Source organism: Sporothrix schenckii (assembly GCF_000961545.1).
Source record: "Sporothrix schenckii 1099-18 chromosome Unknown Cont38, whole genome shotgun sequence".
Taxonomy (NCBI): Eukaryota; Fungi; Ascomycota; class Sordariomycetes; order Ophiostomatales; family Ophiostomataceae; genus Sporothrix; species Sporothrix schenckii.
The window spans coordinates 1,336,655-1,352,714 of NW_015971139.1; the positions used below are offsets into that span (position 1 = coordinate 1,336,655).

A 16,060-nucleotide genomic window follows, 5' to 3' on the forward strand; every position below is an offset into this window, starting at 1 on the left:
TCGGTGAAAAGTGTTCGGTGAAATCTTTCTTACCCATTCCCCGCTGTGGTCTGGGCGCGTGGTTCGACCTGGGGTAGCAAGCCTAGGGTATGCGGGGAAGCAGACCCGGTGTATTGGCTAAGCGGTAAGATGTTACTGCGTGCCTGTCTACTTTTCCTTTTTTGTGTTTCTTGTCATTTTATTTTGCGGTCTATATATCTGCTGTCATCTCACTGTTATTTTCTTTCTCTTTTTTTGTGCATGTCAGACAGACAAGCGAACAAGCAGCCATGGCAGATGCTGTGAACAACAAGCCGCTCACAGAGCATTCCGAGTATCACAAACCCTCTATGCGTCATGTGGCCGGCCAGATTGGAGCGGCACACTTGTACATTGGTGAGTCACGGTCTCCGAGAGTCTTATACAAAAACAAAGTCTATGCTAACATAGCCTTTTCTTCCAGAGGATGCTGATGGCCATGTGATCGAGCGTGCGCGTATTCCGCGTCCCACAAACGACCCTCGTGATCCGCTGGTAAGTGTGCCCGAAAGTCCATGAGTTTAACCTCTTTTTTTTCTTTTTTTTTTTCTTTTCTTTTTCGCTGACTGTCGTTGACTGTTCCAGTCGTGGAGTGCATCACGTCGTCATCTAGCATTTGTCGCCATCTCCAGTGTTGTTTTCCTCTCCAACTTTAGCATCGGCACTGTCACCCCCGGCTTGACCCGCATCATCGAGGAGTTTGACATCTCGCTGAGCCATGCCAGCTATCTGATCACCGCGCAAATTCTGACTCTGGGCGTGGGGGTAAGCTTTGTTTTCTTTTTGGACGGGCGTTGAGTGCAAAACTGAGTAAATCGACTGACCTCGGATAGAACCTCTTCTGGATTCCGCTGTGCCTGAAATTTGGCAAGCGCCCAACGACCATTATTTCAGTAGCACTCTTTCTCGCAACGTGTGAGTAGAACACATACATGGGCCGCAATAGAAGTTGTGACAATGTCAGACTAACAGAGTATTTACTAGCCATCTGGTCGACCACTGCCAAGTCGTACAATTCTCTACTCGCAGCTCGGATTCTGCAAGGCTTTGGAGCAAGCTCATCAGAGGCCTTGGGCCCCGCTATTGTCAGATTTGTTTCTTTGCCGCCCTTTTTTTTTTTTTTGGTCAATCAGACTGCTAACACGTAGTTGCTTTTCAGATTGCTGATGTCTACTTTCTTCATGAACGCGGAACTATGGTTGGCATTTACACGTGAGTTCAGCTTCGGACTGTACAGCGCTCCTTTATTTTTTTGGCTATCAGTTCTTGTCGTATCACACACCGTCTATCCTATATCGTGCCAGAAGTTGTCTAATACCCAGATTAGAATGGCGATTGCAATCGGCGCAGCCTTTGGCGGCATTTTTGCCGGCATTACTGTCCACTACACGAACAGCTGGCGCTGGGGACTTGGCCTGCACACCATCCTCACCGGCATTTCGTTTTTGATGATTCTGTTCTTTTTGGCAGAGACCAACTTTGACCGCCCGGCAGAGTCAGAGCTGGGTCTTGAGGCCGTCTCCATCTCCGACCATGGCACAGCGGTGGAAGTGGCAGCACCACGGAGCGCTTTGGCCACGTGGGCTCACAGTTTAAAGGCTTGGGGCTGGTATGACCACAAAACATCTTTGCTCACGCACTTTTGGTGGCCTATCAAGGTCATGTACTACCCCGCCGTGATCTGGTCCTCACTTTTATATGGAGTCATCCTCGGCTGGGTTGTCATTGAGCAAACGGTCGACGCCACAGCCTTTCCTGAGATCTATGGCTTCAGCGACCTCGGCGTCGGGAACCTGAACATTGCGGTATGTCAGCGGGTTGAACAGGTGAAAAAGAAGGAAAACAAAAAGAAGTAAAAAAAAGGCTAATTGACTTGTCTAGGCCTTTATCGGAGGAATTATTGGCTGCCTTGTGGGTGGTCCTGCGTCGGACTACTTTGTTGCTTATATCTCCCGTAAACAGCAGGGCTACTTCAGGCCGGAGAAGCGACTTTATTTCCTCGTTCTGGGATTCATTATTGGTCCTATCGGCTTGATGCTCTGGGGCGCCGGACTGCATAATCAGCTTCACTGGTCTGTCCCCGTCGTTGGATGGGGTATCACTTACTGTGTACTCTGCCTCGTTCCCACCGTTGCCATCACCTACGTTGTTGACTGTTACCGGCCGCTGGCTGGTGAAACGTTGACGGGCATGACGGCTTTCAAGAACACGTTTGCCTTTGCGCTCAGCTTCGGCGAGGCCTCGTGGATCGCACGCGACGGCTATGTGGCGGTAATTTTTTCCTCTTCCCCTATCCACCCCATTTTGTCAAGTCAAGCAAGTGTTGGTATACTAATGAGATTAAATAGACTGCCGGATATATGCTGCTGATTGAGGTTGTTTTGCTGCTGACGGGCATTCCTATGTGTGTATACGGTGAGAGGCTGAGGAACTGGACGTTGAAGAGCGTAACGGAAGAAGAGACTTAATTTTTGATTTCTGAAAAAATACGTTCCTTACCGTCGCACAATTCTCAATGGATCTCCATGGAAGGCAACTGCCGATACTCTTCTTATAGAAATTCATTAAGAATTGTTGATCCATTTGACCGTGTGTTGTAGACTCTTTGTTAACCTGAACCTCGTTTATCATCGATTATTTTACTTGATTATTCGAAGGTAATAATAATATAAAGTTACAAGAAGAGATACGTAAAATATTCTACGGTACTTCTTTTTAAATCTGTTTTCTACTGTCTGTTCTCTGTTTCGCCCATTTCTGTTTTCTGTTTATTTTCTGATTCTGTTTTCTGCTCGGCGGTTAATACTTCGAGAAATCAGAGGATGTCTTTAACGTATGTAACTAGCGGGGGTTTTCAAGGGCCTAAAAACTGTCGCCCGACGAGGCTAAAAAAGGGCCCCTTGACAGCGGCACACACCGTCACATAAAAGCGCTGGAACAAAGGCTGCGGTGTCGCCGGGGTCGACGGCTTGTTCGATTGGCTGTGCTGAGTTCGGGGGAGGAATTGGGCAGGACAGCAGAGGGAGCTGGGCGGCACAATTGGCAAGAGATAAAGGGCAGCATGCCTCCACTTATTTTTTCTTGCGTCCTCGCAACACTGTCTCGGACCATTCACCCATCATACAGAGGAAAGCGAGGAAAGGGGCAAGAAAAGGAAGGCTACACCGCGCAGCACAGCCAGGTTCATTCACGGCGGTGCGCCTCCGTGTGACGATGCACTCTGGGCGAATCAGAAACCGGCCTCGGCGGCAGCGGCACGCAAACTACAGGTTTGACTACGGGAGAGCGGACAGGATCCTGTATCTATGGCCGCGCGTGAAAGAAGAAAGTTGCTGATGGGTGATTGTATGGCATGACAACGCGGAAAATGATTATTCTTTGGGTAGGTCGAGTTGGCTTCCACGAGCAAATTGGGTTCACTGTCGCTGCTAACTTACACCAGAATAGCCCCACTAAAAGAGGCCCGTAAAATGACCGGTCGTTCTTGCCTCGTAGTGTTCATCCCGCCTGCCTCGCCAATAAACTACGACAAACGCGCCCCTGAAACGTAACGTGGCGCGTTTTGGTCATCATCAGCGTGTTCTCACTCTTTCACGTTTGACACAACCAGTCACACAACCGGCCATGGCGGACAAACAACCGCCCCCGGCTTCAGCTCCTACTGCCCCGTCGGCCGTCCGCGGCGCGTCGCTGCTTATTGCACTGCAGGTCGCATCCCGCGCAGCTACTTTCATCGCCAACCAGCTGCTGCTCCGCTTCTTGACGGCACAGCTGCTCGGCGTGGCCACACAGCTCGAGGTTTACTACCTGAGCGTGCTCTTCTTTGCACGCGAGAGTTTGCGTGTAGCCATTCAACGCCAGGGCGGGCGAGAGCAACCCCAAGAGGCCGCCAAGAGCCCCAAGGAGAACGCCTCCAAAAAGAGTGCCTCCAAAAATGAGGACAAGACTTCCTCTTCCTCGCCGTCGCCCGCCTCCTCCCAGAGTGCCGTCAATCTAGCCTACGTCTCCATTTTGCTGGGATCGCTTGTAGCCCTGCTGCTCGGCTGGCTCTACTTGGCATCGATTCACAAGACGACAGATGAGGACGGCAACATCCACGAAGATCACGAGCACGGCCACCCAGCACGGTCGCTTGCAGAGACCACGCCGTTTCTCGTTCCTAGCCTGTACCTCTACGCCTTTGCGTCGGCCATTGAGCTGCTGTCGGAGCCGGCTTTTGTCGTCTTGCAGTTGAGACTGCAGTTTGGTGCGCGTGCCGCCGCCGAATCGGTTGCCACCGTGCTACGTTGTGCAACGACCTTGGGCGCTGCCGTGCTGGCCACGCGTTTGGGCGACGGCAGGGGCACTGCCGGACGTGGCATCGTTCTCGGTGTCCTGCCCTTTGCGCTCGGCCAACTGGCCTACGGGGTCGGCCTGCTGGCGGTGTACGCTTGGCACGGCGCATCCCTGGCGCGGCGCGACGGCTTCTCGCTGTTTCCCCGCCGGCTGACCGGCCAGTACGCTCTCCAGCTCTTTGACCGGCCGACCCTCCACCTGGCCTCCAGCATGTCCGTCCAGAGCATTGTCAAGCACGTGCTGACGCAGGGCGACACGTTCCTAGTCAGTGTGCTGTCGACCACCACGACCCAAGGCGTCTATGCCTTGGCCAACAACTACGGCGGTCTGGCCGCGCGGCTGCTGTTCCAGCCCATTGAAGAGAGCAGCCGGAGCTACTTTTCTCGCCTATTGGCCGAGGACGACAAGGCGCACAACAAGGAGACAAGTAAGACCGCGCCCACGAAGAGGGCGGCCCGCGACCTCCAGACCCTGCTTAAGCTCTACCTGCTCTTCTCCCTTGTTGTGACGGCCATTGGCCCCGCTGCCGCGGCGCCCTTCCTGGGGCTTGTCACCGGCCCGCGCTGGGCCAACTCGGGCGCTGCCGCTACTCTCGCGGCCTACGTGTGGTACATTCCGCTACTAGCTATCAATGGCGTCGCAGAAGCTTTTGTGGCATCGGTCGCAACCGAAGCCCAGGTCTACCGCCAATCGGTGTGGATGGGCGGCTTCTCGGCCGTGTTCGCAGCCGCTGGCTACATCTGTCTGCGCGTGCTCGACGGCGGTGCTGTCGGCCTGGTCGCGGCCAACGGCATCAACATGGCGTGCCGCATCGTCTGGTGTCTTGTATTTATTCGACGGTACTTTGCGGCACGTGGTATCTCGTTTTTCGGCGACGCCACGTCCTCGCTCATGCCGCACCCCTTCGCCGTGCTCGCAGCCGCGGTCACGAGCACGGCTGTCCGGCGGTTTGTGCCGGCCACGTTGTCCACAGGGCCTGTCGCTCAAATTACACAGCTTATCAAGATTGCCGTCTTGGCCGTCCCATTTCTCCTCACAGTGTAAGTTTTATACGTTGCTACTTGTGTTTTTTCGTGTATAAAATGCATATATTCGAATCATGAACCCAAACCAAAAACGCCTTTCCAAGCATAAAACATACGCGCGTCTATATAAAATGACTTCTTAAAAATATATGGAGCTCTCGCTAACTTTTGTTGTTTCACCACCAGAGGCTTCTTTGAACGGCGGTTTTTCCGCCAATGCTATAGCTTTGTGCGTGGCGGCAATCCGCCGTCGTATTGAGAGACGGACCCAATGCGGGATATGAAGCGCTGAGATAGATGCCGCCAAATTTGAACCAAAATTGCGCCAAAATTAAGCCAAATCAGATACATTTTTTTGTTTCATCAAACAAAACACCACGTCCTTTTAATCAAACGTGATCTTTGTGCCTTTTTGGCTCATGTCCACGTCCTTGAAGAAGGCGCCGTACGTGCCGTGCGTCTTCTTCTTGACCGTCGTGCCGAACTTGAGCAGGTCCTCCGGCACCTCCTGGTTGGCGCCCTTGAGCACGTTGATCAGCGAGCCCGAGTGTGTCTTGTCGTGCTCCGTGAAAAAGGTAATGGCACGGCCGTCCTTGCCTGCGCGGCCTGTCCGGCCAATGCGGTGCACGTAGTCTTCAATGGTCAGCGGAAACGTCACGTTGATGACCAGCTTGACCTCGGGGATGTCGAGACCGCGGGCGGCCACGTCCGTGGCCACCAGTACGGGCGTCGTGCCGGCCTTGAACGCCTCCAGGCTGCGTGTCCGCTGCTCCTGGCGCAGGTCGCCGTGGATGCTGCACACGCGCACGCCCTGGCCCTGCAGGAAATTCTCGACGCGCACGGCTTCCTTCTTGTAGAGGCAAAAGACCAGGATGCGGTCGTTCTTGGCCTTGCCGCGCTGCTCCTGCTTGATGATGTTGAGGCAGCGGCGCTCCTTCTCGCGCTGGTCTATGACCTCGACGGTCTGCGTGATGCGCGCGTTCGCCTGCAGCTCCACGGCGCCCGTGTTGTTGCGGTCGCGCGGGCCGTCGCCGCCCTCGGCGCCGTCCTCGCCATCCAGCGCGCCCGCGCGCGTCCGGCTGCCGACCGTGATCTTGATGGGGTCCTTCATAAACCCGTCGGCCAGGCCGCGCACGCTCGTCGGCCACGTCGCCGTGAACATGAGCGTCTGGCGCGCGGCCCGCTCGGGGCACTGGCCCAGGATAAACTTGATGTCCTCCTCGAAACCCGTGTCCAGCATGCGGTCCGCCTCGTCGAGCACGGCAAACTGCACGTGCGCCAGCGACACGGCCTCGTCGTTGATAAAGTCCTTGAGACGGCCCGGCGTGGCCACGACAATGTCGACGCCGCCCTCCTGGCGCAGCAGCACGCGCTGCTCGTCTTTGCTGGCACCGCCGTACAGACAGACGGCCGTCAGCCCCGCGAGCGCCGCCAGCGGCTCGATGGCCTGGTGCGTCTGCATGGCCAGCTCGCGCGTCGGGGACACAATCACGGCGAGCGCCTGCGCCAGGTTGCCGCGGGCGTCCCACTTGTTGTTGAGCTTGGACCGGTTCGGCAGCTTCTTGGCCTCGACGGCCGCCGGCTTGGGCAGGCTGCGCAGCGCCTCCACGCAGGGCAGCGCAAACGCCATGGTCTTGCCGGAACCGGTCTCGGCGATGCCGACAAGGTCGCGGCCGCCGAGCGTGTAGGGCCACGAGGCGGCCTGGATGGGCGTGGGGTTCTTGTAGGCGGCAAAAGGGCCCTTCTTGGTGAGGGCGGTCGCGGGCAGCTGGCTAAACTCGAGGATGGGCCGCAGACGCTCCGAGGCGGGCGCCGTCTTGCTGACGAGCGGGTCGTACACGGCGACCTGCTCCTTCTTGAGATACGCCTGGACATCGGCTTCGGGCACGGCCGTCAGGGCAGCCGTCTGTGTGTAGGAGCCGGACGAGGGGGTGGCGCCGTTGGTCGCAGTTGTCGACTCGGCGGTCCCTTCGGTTGCCTCCCCCTTCTCTTTCAGCTTCTTCTCCTTCTTCTCCTTCTTCTTGTCTTTCTTCTCCTTCTTGGCCTCCTGGTCGTCCTTGCCCTCCTTGCCCTCTTTGCCCTCCTTCTCGCGCTTTTCCTTCTTTTCCTTCCTCTTCTTGTCCTTCTTTTCCTTTTTCAGCTGCCTGCGCTCGGCCTCGTCGCCATTGGCAGCATCGCCATTGGCCGCGACTCGGGCCTTCTTGGCGAGAGGCGCCGCCGGAGTGTCGACGTCTTCCTCGTCCACGGGGCGGTGCTTTTTGATCGACATGGTGTGCGTGTTGGAAGACAGGAGAAGAGAGAGGGTAGCAAATGTGTTGGTTGGGTCCGACGTTTAAAAAAAGGTGCATCGGTAAGAGAAACGCCAACAGTAGGTAGATGGCAATGGCGCTAGAACAGGCACTTGGGTGAACGAAGAAAAAAAAAGGCGGAAAAAAAATTCTGCCGTTTAGTTGGGCGCGATAAGGGACCGATAAGCTGGACCTGACATTCGGCGCCCGGGACAAAATCAAGGGTCTTGCTTAGTCATACTTGATGTAAGTCCTCTCGACAACACTCTCATCTTTGGAATTTATGTTGAGCAGCTCGGTTCTGGAAGTACTCTATATTATAGTTATATTGGCACTTGACAAATAATGGAAGGCACAAATACACGAGCGTACGACCAAACTGGCGAAACTAATCAACGGTTCGCATATTGGCCTCGATGTGAAGCGAAAAGGCTGGTACGAGATTGGAATGTAGAAAGTGACAGTTTCCAAGCACAAAAAGTACAAACAAATCCGGAGCATCGCTCAAAACGATGGATGACAGTAGGCTACAAACCTAGCCTATTTAGAAAGTTTAGAAACGGAGAACTTGTGCGCCAAGACGTCCCAATTATCGCTGTGCGCTTGGTTGCCAAAGGGAGCGAGAACGGCAAAGCGGAGGCTGTGGCGCAGTCAGTATCGTGCAGAGTGGTTGTGTCTACGAGGGAGTTGCCAAGGGAACGTACGTATAGTTTCCATTGGAAATCTGAGAGCCGTTGGCCAGTCCGCCCAGCCACCAGTACTCGGTGTCGTAGACGTCGACGGAGCTGCGGTAGATGTCGCTGAGCGGGAACGAAATGGTGTCGCTTGCGTTGTCAAAGCCAGGATTGAAGACGCTGACCTCTCCCGAGTGCGCGTAGTATGCCACCGAGCCGACATAGCCATCCTGGCCGACCACCGGCGGGTATTTCCAGTCGCGCTCGGTCCATGCATCGTCGAAGATCTAGAACAATTAGCAACATACATACAATAAGAAAATTTAGCAAAGGGATCAAGCAGTGTGCCGTACATCCCAGCGAAGCTCCTTTACACCCCACTGGGTACGAGCAACAATCTTGGGAAAATCTTGGACGCGAGTGCCCAGGTCAAAGGTGAATCTGAGGGGCCGATTAGCAGGCTTGGACGAATTGCATGGTTAGCTACTAACGCAACCTTCACCTACACGCTGTGATTGTCAAACGTCGGGAAAGGATACTCGACACCTGACTCGCCAAACGGGTAGCCCTGTTGAAATTGCTTCTGCAGGTCCTTTTCAATGCTCGAAGCGATGCCTACACATGTTAGCATTGGATACAAAGCACACACTGATTGAAATTGGAGACTGACCAAAGTATGGGACAGCGAGCTGTTCGCCGTTGCTGCCAAGAATCAAAATCTTGCCGCTGTACACGGGTATGTTGGAGAAGCCGGTGGGATAATCAAAATTGAACCTGTTTGTATGCCCACTGGTTAATACTTGTCTCATTCATGTCAGCATGAAAAAAGGGAACAAGACACGCACTGTGCCTGCTTGGTCTCGCCCGGCTTCACGGTAAAAGTGCCTCCGGGAAACGACACCTTGGGGGCAATCTTGATGGGCGTCAGCTCGTTGAGCACTTTGGGCCGCGGCGTGCCGTACAGGTTCTCGTCAAACGGCTGCCACGCCTCGAAGCCGCCCGCGTCCTGCAGCTGGAACTTGTACGTCACGGGCTTGTCGCCGTGGTTGGTAATGTCCACCTTGTGGTAGCGCTCAAAGTGGTGCGTGTCGTTGAGTGCAAACTTGGCATACGACAGACTGGTGTTGTAGGTGAGCACCTTGTTTGCGTCGACCAGCCCGGCGCCGACTTGCGTCGTCGGCGCCCAGAAGCCGTAGTCGGCGTCCGTGCTGCCGTCAATCCAGGGCAGCGCGCCGCCCGACGAAATAATGCGCATAGCCAGCTCTTTGGCAAAGCCGCTGCCGTGCGTCTTGCGTCCGCCAAAGCGACCCACATACAGCGCGGCAATGCCGGCAATGTACGGCGTGGCCATGGAGGTGCCGGACAGCACCGCATAGCCGTTGGTCGGGTAGGTGCTAAAGATGTCCCCACCGGGAGCCGCGACCTCGGGCTTCTGCTTCAGGTCGTACGTGCTGCCAAAACTGGTAAAGTCGTTGGGACGCCCGCCCGCCGCGTTGAACATGCCGACATAGTTGTTGTTGGGATCAAGCGAGAAGTCGGCCGTCACATTGCCGCCGGCGAGAACCGTGTCGATGATGGCCTCGCCGGCCGCCTTCTCAATCAGCCCCAGGAGCGACGTATCGAAAAACGAAAAGGGCGAGGCCAGCGGCTCATCGTCCTGGTAGAAGAGAATGTATTGCGCACCAAATTCCTCGAGATTGATTTGCTTGACAATGAAGTCACAGCCGCCACGGCGCACCAGAGGGATCACGGCCGACAGGTTTTGCGTTGTTGACGGAAGCGACGAACAGGCATCGTCTTCGACAGACTTGTTCAGCGACAGCGGCACAATCGGCCAGCCCTTGACCGACGCAGGGAAGACGTCCAAGCCGGGATAATAGGCGACCTCGGTTGTGTTGGAGAGGCCATTGAGGTTGAACGTGGCATAAAACGGCGGCGCGACGACAGTGGAGGCCTCGCTCGACGCCACGGCCAGAACATAATCGCCGGCGGCGCCATTGCTCCCGAAGAACGGTCCCTCAAACCCATTGTTCCCAGCTGCAATGGTGACAACGACACCCTGCTCGACGATGCGGGACGCGACCGTGGCCCACGCATCCGTGGACCAGCCCCCGGCACCACCAACAGAGCAAGTAATGATATCGGCCTGTCGTGTTAGTGACAATGCACCATTGTAGAGTATGCATGCTGGGTCCTCTTACGTCGGCCTCGTACGCAGCGAGAAAGGCCTCGATCAGCGTGTCCTCGTCGGTCCCGTCTTGCTGGCCAAAGACCTTGAAAGAGAGAAGTGTCGCATCAGGTGCAACACCAAGAAATCTAGCAAAACATTAGAACCAAAAGTGTGAAAGTCTCGCGTACGTGGTCAGAAACGCCTTACGGGTCACTCTTTCCGGCAACAATGCCAGCGACATGGGTGCCATGGCCAATCTGGTCCATTGGGTCGTTGTCAGGCTGCTTGGCGCTGCCATCAACCGGCCAGTCTGGTAACAAGGTGTGTGTCAATAAAAGAGGAAACGCAAGATCAGTCGACGTCAACGGTGGCCTTTGAACATACTTCCATTGCCGACGAAATCGTAGCCGCCGGCAACCTTGAATCCAGGACCAAAGCCGCCGCCGAGTGCCGGATGTGTGTACTGTGTGCCCGTATCGACAATGGCCACAACGGCGCCCTTGCCAAAGTAGCCGGCCGCGTGCACCTTGTCAACGCCCGTCCAGCTGTGCACCGAGTAGTTACTGGCGGAGGCATCGCTGGAAAACGACTGCGTCGGGACGGTGTGGTCGAGCTTGATGCGGTTCGACGACCAGACGCGCGAGACGCCAGCCGACGCGAGGGCTCGCAGCGTGTCAATGTTGTCCACCGTCGACTCCACGCTCACGCCCGAGAAGACATCGGACGAGAACGTCTTCAGCACGCGGGTACCGTCACGGGCTGAAAGGGCATTGACGACTGCCTGGTGGTTGGCCGCATCGGCAAACTCGACGATGTAGCGCTTGGGTGCGGCAACCGTAGCGTTGATGGACGGAACCGGCACTTGGTCATGTGCGAGGGCATAGACACTCGCGAAGCTGGCCGAGAGTGCGAGAACGAGGCTTGTGAGATGCATAATGGGGCAAAGTGGTGGGCTGGCACATCAAAATGTACCGTTCCAATGGTGGGAGAAAATCAGATACAATGTACGACTGAATCAAAGCACCAAGGCAAGCTGGAGTGTTGAAAGGATCCAACATAAATCCCAACATGGGCAGCCAAGACCCGGTATTTATGCCACGAGAGCATCTTTCATGGCGACAGGATTGGACGATGATGAACATTGTGTTTCTTCATCTTCAAATCCATGAACGAGGATGGGCCTTCAGAGGACGATGTCTCGACATGCCAAGACGTCGTGTTTTGTAGATTGTGAGGCACGGCGATAGCCACCGTAAATAGAGTGAGATTGTCGTCTTTCTTCTTTGGGACGTTACAATCGACAAATTCACCTGCCACTTTGAGATCAGACAACTGGAGGAGATATGACCAGCGAGACATCAAACGACGAACGTCGGAAATGCAAATGTGGAAAAGACCATTGCCAAAAGTAAATGTGACGTAGATTCAAAAGAATATACTGCACAGAGATTGCTCAAGATATGACGGTGACACCGAATCATGACCATTGGAACCTCAAGGCCTGCGCAGTAAGTAAATTGTTGTCTCGTTCTACTAACGGCAGTCGGAGCGAAAATGTGAAATATATGAAAAGCCTCGACATGAAAGCCGGGCTTTGGAGACCTTCTGGTTTGAGATGAAATGGAGGGCAGCAGACGGGAAGCGGGAGGCCAAGCAGCAACATATGACCAGACGCGTGCCGCATTCGCACGTGCGGCTTAATATCGAGGGCCGCGTTCAAGCCAATTTATTTTCATGACCACACAGACCTGAGGGCCCCATTCTTACGGTCCTGCCAAAAAGAGCCTTTGTCGACATTGTCTAGGCAAACACGATGCTTTACACAAGAGCGGGAAGGACTGCCCTGGCCGAAATCACGTATTGCATCTTGGTCACGTAATCGAGGTAGCCGTCGGAGTCGTCATGGAGGTCGTCTTGCGCCCATGCCGCAGCGACGAGGCAATCAACGTACGATGGCGTCGATTTGTCGCCGCGCAGTTCGAGCGCCTTGGATGCAACGGGCATGAGTTCGGGCCGGCTGTGAATAACATCCAGGACGGCCCGGCGACGGGCGTCTGTGTTGGCTTCGGCGCCGATCAAAAACAGAGAAAAGGGTGTGATGCGGACGTCGAGGCGTTGCATGTCGGAGCTCATGGCAAAGATCTCATCAAACAATGCATCCACCGCCGCCGACGGGCCGGTCAAGTGGCGGCACGTCCGCTGAAAATAGATCCAAGTGGATGCCATGAAGAGATAGCGCTGTAGCCGCAATCCGGCGTCCGCCGCCGCGGCTGGGTTTTTCTCGTCGACGGAGCCAAGGTCGGCACAGGCCAACTTGCTGTTTTTCAGGAACTCGTTGATCTCCGCTTCTAGGCGGTTGACATTTTCGGCGTGGCTTTGGCCGGGATGGACTTCGAGGTCTAATTGTGCCTCTTTCGAGGCCTTGAGAACCAAGGACAGAATATGGATTTCGTACTGGAGATAATCGCCCCAGCCACAATAGTAGAACTGGAGATGTGTCTTTTATCAGTAATGTGAGCGCCCCAATTTGCTCAGTATACCGCAAGTGCCAACAGACCAACTCTGTCTATTTCTCGCTGCATGTGCAAACTTACACGGTCAAAGTGGGTGGTGCATTTGAATTCCACGGTTTGGCCTTTGAAAGTCATGCTCAGTTCCCCCACCATGTCCGTTGGCCGTTGCCAATGGCTCACGCTAAACTGGGCTAAGATGTCGTGGTAATGTAGGTATCGGTAGAGAATGGTGGCGTCGCCGTCAATGACTTCTCCTCTTTTGAATTTCTCATTGAGGGAGTGGCTGCAGACCGTTCGAAGACTGCAGATGTACAGGGCCCAGAAGACGTTCGAGTCGTCGCCCAGGCTGATCTCGGCCCGGCACAGTAGTAGGCCGGCGGCCATGTGCTGCAGGATGTGAGCCGCACCGATGCCCTCGATTTTGGCCGCCTGCTGAAGCGACTGGAGTGCCAAGATCTTGAAATGAGCGCATTCTTGGACATTTCCATAGCGCCTCAGTGCAGACAGACAGAAGAGAGAGTAAAGAACCGCTTTGGAAGAGGCTGTGTTGTCGTATAGAGACATCCGCAGCAGCAGGTCTCGGAACTGCTGCGGCTCATTGTCGAGCTGGGGCAAGGAGTTGGAAGCTTCGTGGTAGACTAAACGACATAGCAAATTGGGTCAGACAAGATATTCACGTGAGTAAAAGATACATATTTGTAGATAGATGTGCAATATATGAGGTTGTAGTGGTAGGGGGACAGATAGGTCAGGGACAGAGCAGGAAGCCGAAACGAGGTTGGGTAGGAGTTTGAGGCTTGACAGTGAATTAACGTGACTGGGCTGTGTAGAGAGGGAGGTAGGAAATGGGACGCGTTGTGATTCCAAACGAAAGCGAGTAGAACGTCGCCCTTGTGCAACTGTCGAGAACTCAATTTTTCCTCACATACAGTAAGACATAAGGCCCGACCCGTCCGATTGGAGCCGTTCGAAGTCAGCGTATAGAGATGGCGCTTTGTTGGGCAAAACAGCCAGGTACGGATCTTCTGCGTACGTGCGGTCGAATAAGATCGATCGTGTGCCTACATCAACGATGAAAGATTGACGAAATTAGTGAAAGGGAGGTGGTGGACGGCCAAGACGATCAAAGCCGAGCTCGCTCAAAGTTGCCCGCCAAGACTCCAAAGAACGCCGAGTCCACGCCGCTGGCAAACGACGTACATTGCCGACACAAAAAGCATAGCAAACGTAGTAGAAACGGCAGACAACCCTGGGCTCATCGTCCCATATTTAGTCACACAGGTACCACATACCTTGGCTAGTCGATACGTACGGAAGCAGATGGTGTGCAGCGACCTGCTCAGAAAGCACATTGACAAAGTAGTAGCTGTTGCCGCCTTTGTGAACCAAGCGAGAGTGCATCCGGCTTTGCACCATCAAGTACTTTCTGTCGTTCTTGGGGCCCTCTAGAGCCCGCCTTGATTTTGGCTTGGGCCACGACAACTCAAAGGCATGGCCTGCGCGGCACTCCCGATGCGCCTTTTGGCAGTTTTGACAGACGGGCCGCGTTCCATCGCACTTGATTTTGCGCTCTGGAGAATATGCACGCGTAGCAGTCGTGATTCGCTTCGATTAGCTTCACGCTCCTTCAGACGGTGGGAACAACTTCGGCAGACGTGCCCTTCCGCGTCTGATCCCGGCAAGGTTTGCTTTTCTTTCATAGGATAATTCATGTCGGAGATGAGTTACATACCTTTACATGTCGAGCAACGCAGAGCCTCTGCAGTCTTTCGAGTCCTTTGTGCCGACATTGGTCCAGATATGCTTTGCGCACTCGCGTGGTAAGGTTGTGCCTGCGTAGTACGATTTGCAATGGTGTCTCTGAGAATGGAACATTCGGTTCTTTTGGTACATCTACACGATGTGGAGCACTCTTTATGTTCTAGGTTGTTCCAGACTCTCATGTGATGGTTTGGGGTGCTTGGTATTTTGATATTTCCAATTTTATGGCACTGGCCAGCCTTCCGAATGTTGTTTTCTGTATGAGATTTTGGTGATTATTGTGTTGCCTTCCTGTTCTGTCGTGTGCCCTCCGTGCCCTCCATCGTCCTTGCCATTCAAAGAGAATGATGCTCTCAGCATCCAGCTGACAAACACTCATTCGGGTTTGACCAAGTGGGGCGCCATTCTTTTTGACAGGGCAGGAACCACTGGTCGATCTAGCATGGCCCGCTCTTCCCCAAAATGGAAGTCTGGCAAGTCTGAGCGAGCGAGTGAGAACCGAGTAAAACAAGCGGAGAAGTGCGAACGGGTTGTCAATTCTCCGCAAGTCCCCCCTTGGGCCACATCTCTTACGGAGGAAACGGACTGCAGCATGTGCATCAACGTTCTTCACAGCCCTATGAGTAGATAAGAATCTGACTCCAATCGATGGTGGAACCGGATCGATACAGACCATTGCAGGCCAAGTTTGCGCGACAATTTTGTGGTCTGAACCTTACGTCAATATGCTGACAAACGAGAAAAAAAAAGGGAAACAAGTTGCGGAGAGTAATTGGGTTATTCTACAAGGACGGCGGGTCGGTTTTATTGAGAACTGCCAAATCATGTGCGGCTGGCGTGGCTCCAGCATAGAATCCTTGCAGCGTGCAAAGGCGAAGTGTTCAGTCCCTCTTTGGAAAGCCATTCCGAGAAACATGGCAACTCTGAGCGAGCCCGAAGAAACTGCTAGAAATTAGCAACATAAGGCAATATGCCGTAGAGTTTTGACGTCTGCCTTGCAATAGCGCTAGCTATCAACGCTCGCTAACTGTCGTGGCAACCGGCATCGCCAAGATACGTTGTGCTTCACGAACGCGGTTTGTGCACTAGTTACAAGCGGCGACATTTGTCATAGACGGGATTCGCAGCCAGTTGCACACGGAATTTACAACGGCGGTCCAACAAAAGACGGAATTTACGGTCAATAATCAACTTTTGATGGAACTTCAGGGATACAGCTGATGTCAATATGGAGGAGTTAAGGAATCAAAGAAGTCAACGTCGTGATATAAAGGGG

The 16,060-nt window shown here is 54.3% G+C and overlaps 5 protein-coding genes across 5 annotated transcripts; 2 read left to right on the forward strand and 3 right to left on the reverse strand.

Annotated features, from left to right (window-relative positions):
* Window positions 1-269: 269 nt before the first annotated feature.
* SPSK_06016 (MFS transporter) lies at window positions 270-2,486 on the forward strand (the record flags this gene model as incomplete). The annotated part of the gene is made up of 9 exons (XM_016732724.1): window positions 270-375; window positions 443-513; window positions 604-783; window positions 852-933; window positions 1,003-1,103; window positions 1,178-1,230; window positions 1,346-1,823; window positions 1,900-2,289; window positions 2,367-2,486. 9 exons carry the CDS (start codon window positions 270-272, stop codon window positions 2,484-2,486), a joined length of 1,581 nt encoding a protein of 526 aa, XP_016592160.1.
* Window positions 2,487-3,642: 1,156 nt separating this feature from the next.
* Window positions 3,643-5,397, forward strand: SPSK_06153 (oligosaccharidyl-lipid flippase family; the record flags this gene model as incomplete). Its single annotated transcript, XM_016732860.1, has 1 exon — window positions 3,643-5,397. One exon carries the CDS (start codon window positions 3,643-3,645, stop codon window positions 5,395-5,397), a length of 1,755 nt encoding a protein of 584 aa, XP_016592161.1.
* A 366-nt stretch (window positions 5,398-5,763) lies between these two features.
* SPSK_06104 (ATP-dependent RNA helicase DBP3) lies at window positions 5,764-7,647 on the reverse strand (the record flags this gene model as incomplete). Its single annotated transcript, XM_016732811.1, has 1 exon — window positions 5,764-7,647. One exon carries the CDS (start codon window positions 7,645-7,647, stop codon window positions 5,764-5,766), a length of 1,884 nt encoding a protein of 627 aa, XP_016592162.1.
* A 559-nt stretch (window positions 7,648-8,206) lies between these two features.
* Window positions 8,207-11,444, reverse strand: SPSK_05881 (uncharacterized protein; the record flags this gene model as incomplete). The annotated part of the gene is made up of 9 exons (XM_016732590.1): window positions 8,207-8,306; window positions 8,371-8,627; window positions 8,694-8,781; window positions 8,847-8,955; window positions 9,011-9,129; window positions 9,186-10,486; window positions 10,542-10,656; window positions 10,718-10,820; window positions 10,895-11,444. 9 exons carry the CDS (start codon window positions 11,442-11,444, stop codon window positions 8,207-8,209), a joined length of 2,742 nt encoding a protein of 913 aa, XP_016592163.1.
* An 884-nt stretch (window positions 11,445-12,328) lies between these two features.
* On the reverse strand, window positions 12,329-14,813 carry SPSK_05968 (uncharacterized protein; the record flags this gene model as incomplete). The annotated part of the gene is made up of 5 exons (XM_016732676.1): window positions 12,329-12,997; window positions 13,105-13,661; window positions 13,953-14,084; window positions 14,316-14,594; window positions 14,756-14,813. The coding sequence occupies 5 exons, from the start codon at window positions 14,811-14,813 to the stop codon at window positions 12,329-12,331; spliced, it is 1,695 nt and encodes a 564-aa protein (XP_016592164.1).
* Window positions 14,814-16,060: the final 1,247 nt, after the last annotated feature.